This window comes from Neoarius graeffei, chromosome 14 (assembly GCF_027579695.1).
Source record: "Neoarius graeffei isolate fNeoGra1 chromosome 14, fNeoGra1.pri, whole genome shotgun sequence".
Taxonomy (NCBI): Eukaryota; Metazoa; Chordata; class Actinopteri; order Siluriformes; family Ariidae; genus Neoarius; species Neoarius graeffei.
In genome coordinates, this window is record NC_083582.1 from 22,379,026 (window position 1) to 22,395,127 (window position 16,102).

Here is a 16,102-nt window from a genome sequence, read left to right on the forward strand (position 1 = left end):
CCTACATTTTCTAGTGTTTATTCAAGTCATGACTAAAAATAAATTCATGTAAGTTATTGAAAATTAAATTGCACCATATTTCTTCCTAAATGTTTATAACTTACATAACTCTGGTCTCCAGATATAAATATACTCCCCAGCAAAAAGTCACCATTTGGATTTAAGTAAGCAAATACATAAGAGCCTTTGATTGGATAATTACTGCAGTGATTGTGTTTTAGCTGGCAACAATTCTTCTAACCCTAACTGATGCAGAAAGTCGCTTCTCATTTCGTAAACAACCATGTAAGAATATGTATCTCGTGGTCGTGGAAAAGATGCTACTGTGTTTCAGAAGAGTCCTATTATTGGCCTGCAAGAAAATAACTAAAGAGATTGCCAAAATTAGGCTAAGAACTGTCCAGCATGTTATTGAAACCTGGAAGGATGGTGGTGAATCATTAACTTCATGGAAGAAATGTGGTCAGGGGGAAAAAAATCTTGACTAAGCATGATCAGAGATCACGTAAATGCTAGGTGGAGTTGAATAGCAAAAAAAAAAATGATGACAGTAGAACTAATGGTTAGTGAAAGTAAGAGCATTTACACACACAGTGTGATGTGAACTCACTAGATTGGGACTAAACAGCTGTGTAGCCATAAGAAGACCAGTGAGTCTAATCTAAGAAAAGGCTTCAATTTGCTAGGGAGCATTAAGATTGGACTCTGGGGAAAAAAGGTCATGTGGTCTGATGAGCTCAGATTTACACTATTCCTGAGCGACAGGTGTGCCAGGGTAAGAAGTGTATGAAGTAATGTATAGTGGACACTGGAAGTAGTGTTATCTGGGATTGCTTCAGTTGATCAGGTCAAGGCTCAGCTGCCCACTGTTCTGGATATGTTTGTTTTCACTGCTTCAGATGGGTTAAATGTAGAGAAAGAATTTTCACTGTGCACTAACATAAATGTGATGAATAAAGGCTTAAATTTCAAAAATAGTTGAATGTACTGAATCACCAGGTTACCCCATCAATAGATATTTTTCTTGCCTGCTGGCACAGGCATATTCCAGGACAACAATGCCAGGAATAATCAGGCTCAGATTGTGAATGGGTGGCTCAATCATTTTCACCCCATGAATTGCCCATCACAGAGTTCTGACCCCATTTAAAGTCTTTGGGATGTACTGGAGTAGTCTGACTTTCCCATTGTCAATAAAATACACCTAGGCTAAAAACATTCAAACTATCAGATTTTCAATGGTTCAAAAGTTTAAATACACTATTAGTATTTGGTGGCATTGACTTTGAATTGCTTAACTTGGATCAAAAACTTGGGGTAAATTTCCACAAGCTTCTCACAGTACACTGAATTGTTTACTCATTCTTCTGACCATTCTGGTCAGGTTTGTGGGCTTCCTTAGTCAGATATGCTTTCTAATTAAGTCCACAAACTTTCTGTGGGATTCAGGTCACAGCTTTGTGATGGCCACAGTAATACTTGAAATTTGTTGTCTTTAAGCCATTTTGGAGGTACACTTAGGCCCATTGTTCTGCTGGAAGTTGTAACCAAATTTAAACTTTCTGCCTGATGTCTTGAAGTTTTGCTTCAGTATTTCTAATAGTCCTTCCTCCTCCTTAAGCATCAGTCCTTTTTTCCCCAGCAAAACACCCACACAATGTGATGCTGCCGCCCCCATGCTTCACAGTGATAGTGTTCTGTAAATTTAAGCCTCACCCTTTTTCCTCCATATATAGTGCTGATGATTATGACCAAACAGTTATATTTTTGTTTGACCAGAGAACACTCCAAAAAAAAAAGGTGAGAGCTTTCACCTGGTGATTGATCAACTTGCAAACTTCAATTTGGCTTTTTTCTTGGGTCACAGCTTTTCAGGCCACACCGATTTAGGGCACTCTTGATGGTGGATATACTTACTTTGGTACCTGATCCCTCTAACTCCTTCAACATTTTCTTTGTCGTTGTCTTGGGGTGCAGTGGAACCTTTTGAAACAAAGTTTGTCCATCCCTAGAAGTGAATTTGTGCCTCTAGATGCAGTGTCTGTGTGGTCCCAAGATTTTATTTGCAATTGTTTTTATCGTTGCTTGCGGTACCTTTCTTCTTAAGGATGAACATGACTTGTTCTGACAATAGTTTAAAGGTTTTGGTGGAGTTGCTTGGATTTTTCCAGGGTATCAAGGGCAAAAAAAAAAAATCACTGCCCCTTAAATACAGCCACAGATGTGCTCATTAAGTCATAACTATGATACTTGGCAAATCAGAACCTTCTAAATGTCAATACACCGCTTTCCAGTTCGTTTAGAGACTTTCAACTCTGTGTATGTAAACTTTTTGACCAACTGGAATTCTTATATACAGTGCTCAGCATAAATGAGTACACCCCCTTTGAAAAGTAACATTTTAAATAATATCTCAATGAACACAAACAAGTTCCAAAATGTTGAAAAGACAAAGTTTAATATAACATCTGTTTAACTTATAACGTGAAAGTAAGGTGAGTAATATAAACTTAGATTACACATTTTTCAGTTTTACTCAAATTAGGGTGGTGCAAAAATGAGTACACCCCACAACAAAAACTACTACATCTAGTACTTTGTATGGCCTCCATGATTTTTAATGACAGCACCAAGTCTTCTCGGCATGGAATGAACAAGTTGGCGACATTTTGCAACATCAATCTTTTTCCATTCTTCAACAATGACCTCTTTTAGTGACTGGATGCTGGATGGAGAGTGATGCTCAACTTGTCTCTTCAGAATTTCCCATAGGTGTTCGATTGGGTTCAGGTCAGGAGACATACTTGGCCACTGAATCACTTTCACCCTGTTCTTCTTCAGAAATCCAACAGTGGCCTTAGATGTGTGTTTAGGATCATTGTCATGTTGGAAAAGTGCACAACAACCAAGGGCATGGAGTGATGGTAGCATCTTCTCTTTCAGTATAGAGCAATACATCTGTGAATTCATGATGCCATCAATGAAATGCAGCTCCCCGACACCAGCAGCACTCATGCAGCCCCACATAAAGACACTGCCACCACCATGTTTCACTGAAGGCACCATGCATTTTTCTTTGTATTACTCACCTTTGCGACACCATACAATTTTGAAGCCATCAGTTCCAAAAACATTTATCTTGGTCTCATCACTCCAGAGTATAGAGTCCCAGTAGTCTTCATCTTTGTCAGCATGGGCCCTGGCAAACTCTAGGCGGGTTTTTTTGTGCCTGGGCTTTAGGAGAGGCTTCTTTCGTGGACGGCATCCATGCATGCCATTCCTCGGCAGTGTACGCTGTATTGTGTCATGGGAAATAGTCACCCCAGTTTGGCTTTCTACTTCTTTAGATAACTGCAGTGAACTTGCATGCCGATTTTCTTCAACCCTTCTCATCAGAAGACACTACTGTCAAGGTGTTAACTTCCGTGGACGACCTGGATGTCCACGGAAGAGATGAGATTGGTCGGATGAGATGGCTGCAGTTCCATCTTTCTTAAATTTTTGTACCACTTTTGCTACAGTATTCTGACTGATAAGTAAAGCTTTGCTGATCTTCTTGTAGCCTTCACCTTTGTGGTGTAAAGAAATTGTTTTCTTTGGGGAATTCTGAAGAGACAAGTTGAGCATCACTCTCCATTCAGCATCCAGCCACTAAAAGAGGTCATTGTTGAAGAATGGAAAAAGATTGACGTTGCAAAATGTTGCCAACTTGTTCATTCCATGCCTAGAAGATTTGGTGCTGTCATTAAAAATCATGGACACCATACAAAGTACTAGATGTAGTAGTTTTTGTTGTGGGGTGTACTCATTTTGTACCACCCTAATTTGAGTAAAACTGAAAACTCAAATTTATATTATTAACCTTACTTTCACATTATAAGTTAAACAGATGTTATATTAAACTTTGTCTTTTCAACATTTTGGAAATTGTGTTCATTGAGATATTATTTAAAATGTTACTTTTCAAAGGGGGTGTACTCATTTATGCTGAGCACTGTACTCAATTAAAGCAGAAATAAATCTGTCTGTAATCAAGTGTTTTAAAACTACCTTTGGTGTGAACAAAGCAGATGTCCTAATTTACTTGTCACAAGAAATTTAAATGACAGTAGAAGGCATGTGTCATTGTAACATTATAGCTGTTGTGTTTCTCACCTCTTGCTGTTTTTCTGTATCACTTTGTAGCCAAAGGCTATGTTTTGGTTTTGGGTGAAATATTTCCATGGATTTGGATCGATGTTGAAAGCCACCACTGATTGAGATACTAGAATTCAAAATCAGAAACATAACATTTTATAATGTACAAAATTCATTATGCAATACTTAGATGACAAAATTCGATCATACTTGAGTATAAGCATTTTTTTTCTATTAGTGAAAGAACCCAAGTATTGTGGCCCATATTCAGAGTTGAGTTAAAAGCACACACAGTGGTAAAGAGATGAATATTGAAATTATGTACACCAGAAATTAGAATCTGATGGGAGGTACAACTTTCATACATTTCAGCTGCTGAAGACCTTTAATATTCTGACTGGACAGCTATTGATATGGAAAAAAATGACACTAATAAATAGGAACCAAAGTTTTTATACTGGCTAATGCGTTCTCACTCATTAATAATTGATCACTAGGTCCAATCAGTAGTATGAAGGCAATGCTTCATACTAGATCTATTACCTAGTTAGAAAGTATGAAACGCCAAGAAGCATGAGACTAGACTTCTAATAAGTAAAACTTTTCTTATATTAAAGCTGTCAAAGCATAAACCAATCATCCAAACTGTGCCTGTCTTCCTTTAAACTGTGCCCACATCATTGTATACAGCTGGGTGAAAAATTAAAGGAAAAAGGTTAGCTCTGTGATGATATGGAAGGCATTTTGCTGTCCTGATAGGGTTTAGTGGGCAGATTGGGGACAAGTTTTCAGCTTTTGTAGATTGTGTGAAATTCTTTGCAGGTAGCATCACATTCATATTGCATTAGCGAGGATTTACTGTACCCTCTTGCCACAGCATTAGTTTCTCAGCTTGTCACACATACTGGCCTTCAGAGTGAGTCAAGTCAAGTCATTTGTATAGCGTTTTTAACAATAAAACATTGTCGCAAAGCAGCTTTACAGAATTTGAATGACTTAAAACATGAGCTAATTTTATCCCTAATCTATCCCCAATGAGCAAGCCTGTGGTGAAGGTGGCAAGGAAAAACTCCCTCAGATGACATGAGGAAGAAACCTTGAGAGGAACCAGACTCAAAAGGGAACCCATCCTCATTTGGGTAACAACAGACAACATGACTATAACATTAACAGTCCTAACATAAAGTCAGCTTCGTTGATGCTATAAACCCCCCACCGACGGAAACCTGAGCGCAAAACTGTTCACGACAACCGCAGTCCCAAAGTCAGCAAGTCAACTGCAGTCCCCAGCCACAAAAGCACCACTGCAAGAGTCCACAGCATCCTCCAGGCATGACCCCCAACTGTCCACATGGGGCCGCCCTCCACAGGAGCGATGCGTTGAGACTCTAACCAGACACAGGGCACCAGCAGGGGCGGACTGGCCATCGGGAGTAGCAGGAGTTTTCCCAGTGGGCCGGTGTTCTGATAAACTGTCCTACACGTCAATGCATCCTACAAAGCCCTACTGCGCATGTGCAGAGCACAAAACGTCATTTCTTGGCATTTGAACAGATTTTTGTCCTACATCAGCTGTACTATAAACGGTGCAGATTAACGTCGTGCATTCAATCTTTACTACTTAATCCGTAAACCTGTTCAAAACAAATAGTTGGCCATCTTGAAGTGTTCCAATAAAATGAAATCATTCAAAATTAGTTGTGGAAGTTTGTTTTCTGTGTGCTGTTGCGTCGCCAGACAAGGAGAACGGCTGGATGAATAGGAGAAAGGTAAAACTCAGTTATTTAACTCGAGTGGAGATGGAGAAAATGAGTTTAATTCCAGAAATGGTGGTCTGACACTTTAAGTGGAATGTTATGCTTCTCTGGGTTGGATGTGTTAAATGAAAGTGTTAGGGTTTTGCTGGGATTCGAACCTGGTTCGTTGGTGTGATGATCCAGCAAACCCCCACTAGGCCACCAGGGGGATGACTCAAATGCAGAGGCGTGAGGCGGAAGTAGAAAAAGAATCAAAAAGGTTTATTTAAACTATATACACTATATACAGGGCAAAACAAAAGACAAAAAAAAAACCAAAGAGTGTAATCCAAAAGAAAAGCAAAGTGCAAAAATACAAAAGCTAAGAAGATCAAAAAAACACAGTACAAAGGAAACTGGAGATAAACATAACAGCACAAAGACTCCGTGACAAGAGGACTGAACTCAGGGGTATAAATAGACAAACTAATTAAGGACACAGGTGAAGATAATTAGGCAATTAACACAAACACAAGACACAGGAACAGTGGCGGCCTCTAGAGGCCAAAATAAACACGACATGAAAAGGAAATAACAGCGGCCTCTAGAGGCCAAAACAGTCCTAGTCCTAACAGGACCCCCCCCTCTAGGAGCGTCTCCTGACGTTCCCAGGGCGATCCGGATGGGCCGAATGGAAGTCCCGACATAGTTCTTTATCAAGGACATCCCGAGCAGGAACCCAGCAGCGCTCCTCAGGACCATAGCCCTCCCAGTCCACCAGATATTGCAACCCGCCGCGGACCCGGCGGGAGTCAAGCAGGCGATTCACAGTGAACACAGTCTGCCCCTGGAAGATGCGGGGGGGTGGGGGGTTCCTAGGGGCAGGGGCATACGTAGACGTCAGTACGGGCCGTAACAGGGAAACATGGAAAGTGGGGTTGATCCTCAGAGTCCGGGGCAACTGGAGCCGGTAGGAGACAGGGTTCACCCTGCGCACCACCTTGAAGGGGCCAATGTAGCGAGGAGCAAGCTTGCGGTTCTCCACCCGCAGTGGAAGGTCCTTAGTGGACAGCCAAACACGCTGCCCAGGGCGGAAAGCGTGTGCAGGTCTTCTATGGCGGTTGGCCTGAGTCTGGTTGGTTCTGGAGGTCTGTATGAGGGTCTTCCTGACCTTGCTCCAGGTCTTGCGACACCGTCTCACATATTGGTTGACCGAGGGCACCCCCGCGTCCTCCTCCTGGTCCGGGAACAGAGGTGGCTGGAACCCGAATTGGCACTGGAATGGCGACAGCTTGGTGGCCGATGACTGCAGGGTGTTGTGGGCGTACTCCGCCCATGGCAGCCAGGTGCTCCACGATGTCGGGTTATCCATAGCCAGGCCTCGCAGGGTGGTTTCCAGGTCCTGGTTGAGCCTCTCCGTCTGACCATTGGACTGTGGGTGAAACCCAGAGGAGAGGCTGGCAGTGGCTCCGATGACCTTGCAGAACCCGTGCCACACTCGGGAGGAGAACTGGGGCCCTCGGTCTGAGACGATGTCCTGTGGAAGACCAAAGACTCGGAAGACATGATTAAACAAAAGTTTCGCAGTTTCAAGAGCAGAGGGGAGTTTGCACAGTGGTATGAAGCGGCAGGCCTTGGAGAATCTGTCAACTAAGACCAAAATGACCGTGTTACCTTGTGACTCAGGGAGACCCGTGATAAAGTCGACTGCCACGTGGGACCAGGGACGCCGGGGAATGGTCAGAGGATGCAGGAGACCCTGGGGACGCTGTCGTGGGTTCTTGGTTCTGGTGCAAACCTCACAGGACAGGACAAATGACCTTACTTCCTGCTCCATGTTAGGCCACCAGAAGCGTCTTTTCAGGAAGTCCAGGGTCCTCCGAGCTCCCGGGTGGGCGGTGAGAGGGGAAGAGTGACCCCACTGGAGAACCTTGGCCCGGGCTTGATGTGGGACGTACAAGAGGCCTGGTGGCCCCGTCCCAGGACCGGGGTCCTGGCGTTGGGCTCGTCGGACAGCCTCCTCAATACCCCAGCGGACAGGGGCCACAATCCGGGACACAGGGATAATAGGCCCGACTTCATTCTCCCTGTTAGTGGCAGAGAACAGTCTGGACAGTGCGTCAGGTTTGGTGTTCTTGGAGCCGGGGCGGTATGAGAGGGTGAAGTCAAATCGACTGAAAAACAGGGCCCACCTAGCCTGTCGAGGGTTCAGTCTCTTGGCTTGCTGGAGGTACTCCAGGTTCTTGTGGTCAGTCCAAACCAGGAATGGATGTTGTGCTCCCTCCAGCCAGTGCCTCCACTCCTCAAGGGCCAGTTTGACCGCTAGCAGTTCTCGATCCCCCACATCGTACCGGGACTCAGCAGGACTCAGGCGGTGGGAGAAGTAAGCGCAGGGGTGCAGCTTTCCTTCCGAACGTTGAGAGAGCACCGCGCCGACACCACTGTCCGAGGCGTCCACCTCCACGATGAATGGTTGGGAGGTGTCCGGGAGAACCAGAATGGGTGCCGTGCAGAAGCGGTCCTTGAGGTCTTTGAACGCCTTTTCTGCCTGAGGAGACCAGCCATAAGATCCACCTGTCCCTTTGGTGAGGTCTGACATGGGTGCTGCCACAGAACTGAAGTTCCTGATGAACTTGCGGTAGAAGTTAGCGAATCCTAAGAACCGCTGAACCTCCTTAACGGACTTGGGAGTAGGCCAATCCCGGACGGCCAGGGTCTTGGCAGGGTCCATTTGGAGTTGGCCTGTCCGTACAATAAATCCCAGAAAGGAGACCTCGGGAACATGAAATTCGCATTTCTGGGCCTTGGCGAACAGATTGTTCTGTAGCAGCCTCTGGAGAACCTGGCGGACATGGTGGCGGTGCTCCTGCACGGTCTTGGAAAAGATAAGGATGTCATCGAGGTAGACAAAAACGTATAGGTTAATCATGTCCCTTAAGACGTCGTTGATTAGGGCCTGAAAAACAGCTGGTGCGTTGGTGAGTCCGAAGGGCATCACCTGGTATTCGTAGTGCCCAGACGGGGTGTTAAAGGCAGTCTTCCACTCGTCTCCCTGTCGGATACGGATGAGGTGGTATGCGTTCCGTAGGTCCAACTTGGTGAAGACGGTGGCGCCTTGGAGCAGGTCGAAAGCTGTGGACATCAGCGGAAGGGGATATCGGTTGCGCACAGTGATCTTATTCAGGCCCCTGTAATCAATACATGGTCGGAGCCCCCCATCCTTCTTGCCGACAAAGAAGAAGCCGGCTCCAGCAGGTGAAGTGGAGGGTCGAATAAACCCAGAGACCAGGGCATCTTTGAGGTATTCCTCCATGGCCTTGCGTTCTGGCTGAGAGAGTGAAAACAGTCTGCCACGAGGAGGGGTAGTCCCAGGGAGCAAGTCGATGGCACAGTCGTAGGCCCGGTGCGGAGGAAGAACGGCGGCCCTGCTCTTGCTGAATACCTCCTTGAGATCCCAGTACTCTGTGGGAACTTGAGATAACTCGGTGAGATCAGGGGGCTCGGCAGGAGACACAGGAGAGCTAGAGAGCAGACAAGAGGCATGGCATGCAGGGCCCCATTCCACAACCTGGCTAGTTACCCAGTCTATGCGAGGGTTGTGGCGAGTAAGCCAAGGAAGGCCTAGAATAACTGGGAACTCAGGTGAAGGAATCAGGTGCAGGGATATTTCTTCCTTGTGACCTTGAGACTGGAGGAAGACTGGAGAAGTAACTTGAGTGACTCTTCCATCACCTAACGCTTGGCCATCGAGGGCAGACACAGACAGAGGGACTTCAAGAGGTGCAGTAGGTATATTGATGCTTTGGGCGAAGTGAATATCCATAAAGTTCCCAGCCGCCCCTGAGTCTATCAAAGCTTGACAAGAGTGGACAGACTCACCCCAGGAGATGGAGACCGGGATGTAGATTCCTTGGCCAGGGAGTCCGGGAGAGAGAGTAGGCCCCGTCACAACCCTCCCTCGGCTGGACGGGGCGGTCCTTTTCCCAAGAGTTCGGGACATGATGCTCGGAAGTGACCAGGCTTGCCACAGTAGATGCAGCACTTGTCTCTCCTTCTGCGCTCCCTCTCAGATGCGGAGAGGCGAGTACGACCCACTTGCATGGGTTCTGGACAGTCACTGAAGGAGGTAGACGGTCTCCAGGTAGAGGTAGGGAGGCTGGGGGGGCTCAAGGCTTGGTGGCGTTCTCTCATCCTGTTGTCCAGACGAATAGCATGTGAGATGAGGGTTTCGAGGTCACTTGGGCATCCAATAGAGGCCAGACCGTCCTTGATGGGGTCAGACAGACCATGGTGGAAGGCTGACACCAGGGCAGTCTCGTTCCATCCACTTACTGCTGCGAGTGTTCGGAACGAGATGGCGTAATCTGCGACGCTTCCTCCTTGCCGGATGGACATGAGCTTTCGGGCTGCGTCGGTACTGATGTCTGCCTGATCGAAGACCCGAAGCATCTCTTCAGAAAACAGCTGGAAATCAAAGCACTCAGGTCCCTGTCTTTGCCAGATAGCAGTAGCCCAGGCTCGCGCCTTACCAGCTAATAAGGTGATCACAAAGGCAATCTTGCGGCGATCCGTAGTGTAGGTGGTAGGCTGAAGCTCAAAGGTGAGTTGACACTGGGTAAGGAACTCTCGGCACTCACTGTGCTTGCCGTCATACCTCTGTGGTGCAGGAAGGCTGGGTTCGCGAGGTGAAGAAGGCAGCATTGCAGGAGGCACTGGAGCAGGAGTGGGAGCTGGATCAGGAGCAGGAACTGGATCAGGAGCAGGAGATGCAGGCAGAGATGTCAGCTGTGCCAGGGTTTTCCCAATTTGCTGAAGCAGTTCCTCGTGGCGAGCGAGGGCCTCACGTTGGCCGGTGAGCGTACGTCCATGAGCGTCCATGGTTGCTCCGAAGCGTGTCAAAGCTGCCATAATTCCCTGAAGGTTGGCCGGGTAGACAGTTGAAGCAGCCTCTGCTGAGTCGGTCATGACGGAGTCTTTCTGTTAGGGTTTTGCTGGGATTCGAACCTGGTTCGTTGGTGTGATGATCCAGCAAACCCCCACTAGGCCACCAGGGGGATGACTCAAATGCAGAGGCGTGAGGCGGAAGTAGAAAAAGAATCAAAAAGGTTTATTTAAACTATATACACTATATACAGGGCAAAACAAAAGACAAAAAAAAAACCAAAGAGTGTAATCCAAAAGAAAAGCAAAGTGCAAAAATACAAAAGCTAAGAAGATCAAAAAAACACAGTACAAAGGAAACTGGAGATAAACATAACAGCACAAAGACTCCGTGACAAGAGGACTGAACTCAGGGGTATAAATAGACAAACTAATTAAGGACACAGGTGAAGATAATTAGGCAATTAACACAAACACAAGACACAGGAACAGTGGCGGCCTCTAGAGGCCAAAATAAACACGACATGAAAAGGAAATAACAGCGGCCTCTAGAGGCCAAAACAGTCCTAGTCCTAACAGAAAGTAAGCTTTAAAAAAGTTATTGACTGAATGAAAACTGTATTGATGCTCCAATATGTTGTTATGCTGTTTTATGTCTTGCAATAAAAATAACAACATTTAATTACATTACATTGTGTGAGACATTAATTGTTCAAGTTGCTGATACTTACAAACTATAAGTAAGGTGTAGATTCTGCAAGTAAACCTTACAATCAGGAATTAGGTACCCATTACACAGCTGAAAGTAAGAGAAACCCATTTAACACCAGTAAACACAACTTTGCTCCAACTTTGCTTTACTAGCTGGTATGAAGTAACCGTTACTAGTTGGTTTTAAGCAACCTCAACATTCAAGTTCCAAGTAAGGATAAATATTTTCAGTGGAGATTACAACCCCGATTCCAAAAAAGTTGGGACAAAGTACAAATTGTAAATAAAAACGGAATGCAATGATGTAGAAGTTTCAAAATTCCATATTTTATTCAGAATAGAACATAGATGACATATCAAATGTTTAAACTGAGAAAATGTATCTTTTCAAGAGAAAAATTAGATGATTTTAAATTTCATGACAACAACACATCTCAAAAAAGTTGGGACAAGGCCATGTTTACCACTATGAGACATCCCCTTTTCTCTTTACAACAGTCTGTAAACGTCTGGGGACTGAGGAGACAAGTTGCTCAAGTTTAGGGATTGGAATGTTAACCCATTATTGCCTAATGTAGGATTCTAGTTGCTCAACTGTCTTAGGTCTTTTTTGTCGTATCTTCCGTTTTATGATGCGCCAAATGTTTTCTATGGGTGAAAGATCTGGACTGCAGGCAGGCCAGTTCAGTACTGGCCTTCTTCTACACAGCCATGATGCTGTAATTGATGCAGGTTTGGCATTGTCATGTTGGAAAATGCAAGGTCTTCCCTGAAAGAGACGTCGTCTGGATGGGAGCATATGTTGCTCTAGAACCTGGATATACCTTTCAGCATTGATGGTGTCTTTCCAGATGTGTAAGCTGCCCATGTCACACGCACTAATGCAACCCCATACCATCAGAGATGCAGGCTTCTCAACTGAGTGCTGATAACAACTTGGGTCGTCCTTCTCCTCTTTAGTCCGAATGACACGGCGTCCCTGATTTCCATAAAGAACTTCAAATTTTGATTCGTCTGACCACAGAACAGTTTTCCACTTTGCCACAGTCCATTTTAAATGAGCCTTGGCCCAGAGAAGATGTCTGCGCTTCTGGATCGTGTTTAGATACGGCTGCTTCTTTGAACTTTGAGTTTTAGCTGGCAACAGCGGATGGCACGGTGAATTGTGTTCACAGATAATGTTCTCTGGAAATATTCCTGAGCCCATTTTGTGATTTCCAATACAGAAGCATGCCTGTATGTGATGCAGTGCCATCTAAGGGCCCGAAGATCATGGGCACCCGGTATGGTTTTCTGGCCTTGACCCTTATGCGCAGAGATTCTTCCAGATTCTCTGAATCTTTTGATGATATTATGCACTGTAGATGATGATATGTTCAAACTCTTTGCAATTTTACACTGTCGAACTCCTTTCTGATATTGCTCCACTATTTGTCGGCGCAGAATTAGGGAGATTGGTGATCCTCTTCCCATCTTTACTTCTGAGAGCCGCTGCCACTCCAAGATGCTCTTTTTATAGCCAGTCATGTTAATGACCTATTGCCAATTGACCTAATGAGTTGCAGTTTGGTCCTCCAGTTGTTCCTTTTTTGTACCTTTAACTTTTCCAGCCTCTTATTGCCCCTGTCCCAACTTTTTTGAGATGTGTTGCTGTGATGAAATTTCAAATGAGCCAATATTTGGCATGAAATTTCAAAATGTCTCACTTTCGACATTTGATATGTTGTCTATGTTCTATTGTGAATAAAATATCAGTTTTTGAGATTTGTAAATTATTGCATTCCGTTTTTATTTACAATTTGTACTTTGTCCCAACTTTTTTGGAACCGGGGTTGTACTTTTAAACGTAAAGTAAAGATAACTTGAAAGAGAACAAGTTATATTACTTAATTTATTTGCGGCAACGAGTTTCCACCTTTTTTTCAAGTAAGCTTAACTTATTCTTTTTTACAGTGAGTGTAGTATATTCTGGTGGGGTAATTTGAATTGTCAAAACTTCCTACATTCATATGTTAATGTAAAGGCATATTCTGATGGTCATTGAGTTGTCAGAAAGTCCTGCATTCATATATTAAAGTAAAAGAATATTCTGACGAGGTCGTTTGAACTGTCAGAACGTCCTACACTCCTATTTTAATGTAGAAGCATATGTCAGAACACCCTACATTCATATATTGTAAAAACATATTCCGATGGTCATTTGAATAGTCAGAACGTCCTACTTACTGTAGAAGCATATTCTGACGTGGTCATATGAGTTGTCAGAACGTCCTGTAGCGTCATTTGAATTGTAATAACGTCCTACACTCATATTTTAATGTAGAAGCATATTCTGAAGGGGTCTTTTGAATTGTCAGAACATCCTACATTCATTTATTAATGTAGAAGCATATTCTGATGGGGTCATATGAGTTGTGAGTGTATAATGTTGTGTGGGTGAGTATAATCTTCATTAAAGAAGTGGATATCAACACCAGTGTGTATCTCTCTGGATGAACTGCTTTATTCTATTGTTCCCTGACTAGGTACATTATGTATTCCCTATTTCTAGAGCGCCACCTTGTGGCCTGACATTCCATTACATCCCCCCCTTTTAGCTATTTACCATATCCCTTTTAATTCTTCCCTTAAATTCTAACAGTAAGGAATATGGTCAACAACAACAACAAGCTACACTGTCTCTACTGTGAGCTTACTTTTTTTTTCAGAACATAACTTCTCTTTTTTTTCCTAACTAGAAGGGCAGGGTAGACTGCCTGACCCTTCGGGCTCTGCTGTAGGGATTATTCTGCCCTGTTCACAGCAGGCCACTATATTAGTGTTACCAGTTCAGTCTTTCTGGTGGACGGGAGACTCGCTCCGATCTGGTCACAGTCACATTAGAGCTGGGCTGCTCTGGCTCTGGATCCGGCTGGTCTGGTTCTGGAAGAGCAGTGAGCTGAGCTCGGTTTCTTCTCAGTGTCCCCAACTCTGTCTCTATGTTGTACGATCTTGGAGTTGATGATGGTGACTGGACTGTCCCAGTGGTCTTTGCTGAGCGGATCCACACTCTCTGACCTGGTTCAAGTATCGGCAGCTCTCTTGCTCTGTGTCTCACTCCATATGCTTTCTTTTGATTCTCTTTCAATCTCACATCTTTCTTTTTAAAAGCTTGGAAGTCTGGCCACTTTGGTCTGAGAGTCTGCGGAGGGACTGGAACTGTCGATCGCAATCTTCTCCCCATCAGGAGTCCTGCTGGTGAGGCTCCATGAGCTAATGGGGTTGTTCTGTAAGCCAAGAGAGCTCTTTGATGATCTTGGTTCTTGCTCAGTATCTGCTTCACTGTCCTCACAGCTCTCTCCGCTTCCCCATTACTTTGCGGATACCTGGGGCTACTAGTCATGTGTTCAAAGTCGTATTCCTGAGCAAATGCCGAAAACTCTGAAGAGGCAAACTGTGGCCCATTATCCACCACTAGTACCTCAGGGATGCCGACTCTTGCGAAGATGACTTTCAGTCTCTCGACTATGGTCGCGGTTGTAAGTGTTGGCAGGTTGGCTACTTCAATGTATCTGGAGAAATAGTCAACTACTACCAGGTAGTGGCTCTTCCCCCACTGAAAGAGGTCAGCCGCCACTCTTTGCCATGGCCTTGCAGGTAAAGGGGTTGTGAGCAGTGGCTCTGTGCGATAGCTGGACTACTGGCTGCATACCTCGCATCTCTCCACTAGCTCTTTGATGTCCCTTGTTAAGCCTGGCCACCACATGGACTGTTGTGCTCTTGCAAAGCACTTTGTCATGCCCTGGTGTCCATGGTGGATTCTCTTTAGCATGTCTTTTTGCATTGGCGCTGGAATGACTATTCTTTCTCCCTTTAGGAGGATGCCATCAGCCACATGGATGTCAGTCCTGTACGGCCAATACTGGCGCAGGTTCTCTGGAACTGCTTGTCTGTGCAGAGGCCATCCTTTGTCTGTGTATGTTCTCAGCTGTTTCATTGTTGCATCTCTGTTCTGCATGTTTTTGATTTCCTCCAGTTTTGTTTTTGTTGCAGGTAAGTGTTCCATGACATAGTCAATGTACGCCTGACACTCTCTTTCCAGGCTGTCACTCTCTGTGATGCTCTCCGGTCCAAGTGGTGCTTGTGACAATGCGTCCACAGCTACCATTTGTTTCCCTGGTACATGAACAATCTTGTACTTGAATCTCATCATTCTCAGTCTGAATCTGAGTATACGTGGAGGTAAGTCATCCAGTGGTTGGGTACCTAACAGTGATATGAGAGGTTTGTGATCTGTACGCACCATGAAATCTAATCCCAGGAGATAGGCGCTCAGGCGCTCGCATGCCCAGGTCACGGCGAGAGACTCTTTCTTGATTTGAGCGTACCGAGTCTCTGTGGGTGTCAGGCTTCTGGATATGTACACCACTGGTCTGAATTCTCCATCTGGCTGTCGCTGCATCAGTACTCCTCCCAGGCCATATGATGATGCATCAGCTGACACCAGAGTTTCTCTTTTTGAACTGTATTGGGCCAGGACAGCTGGAGAGCTAAGCTCGTTCTTCACAGCCTCAAAAGCTGTCTTTTGCTGCGCGTCCCAGGTCCACACACTGTCATTATGCAGCAGGTCTCTCAGGGGCTGTGTGAGATTGGGAAGG

General features: G+C 45.0%; 1 protein-coding gene across 1 annotated transcript in view; it reads right to left on the bottom strand.

Annotated features, from left to right (window-relative positions):
• The window catches only part of LOC132898050 (integrin alpha-X-like), a 267,909-nt gene that overhangs the window by 205,189 nt on the left and 46,618 nt on the right, over nt 1–16,102 (bottom strand). The window contains exon 2 of the mRNA XM_060939420.1: nt 4,156–4,264. Coding sequence (XP_060795403.1) covers nt 4,156–4,264 — 109 coding nt within the window. The remainder of the gene's footprint in view (nt 1–4,155; nt 4,265–16,102) is intronic.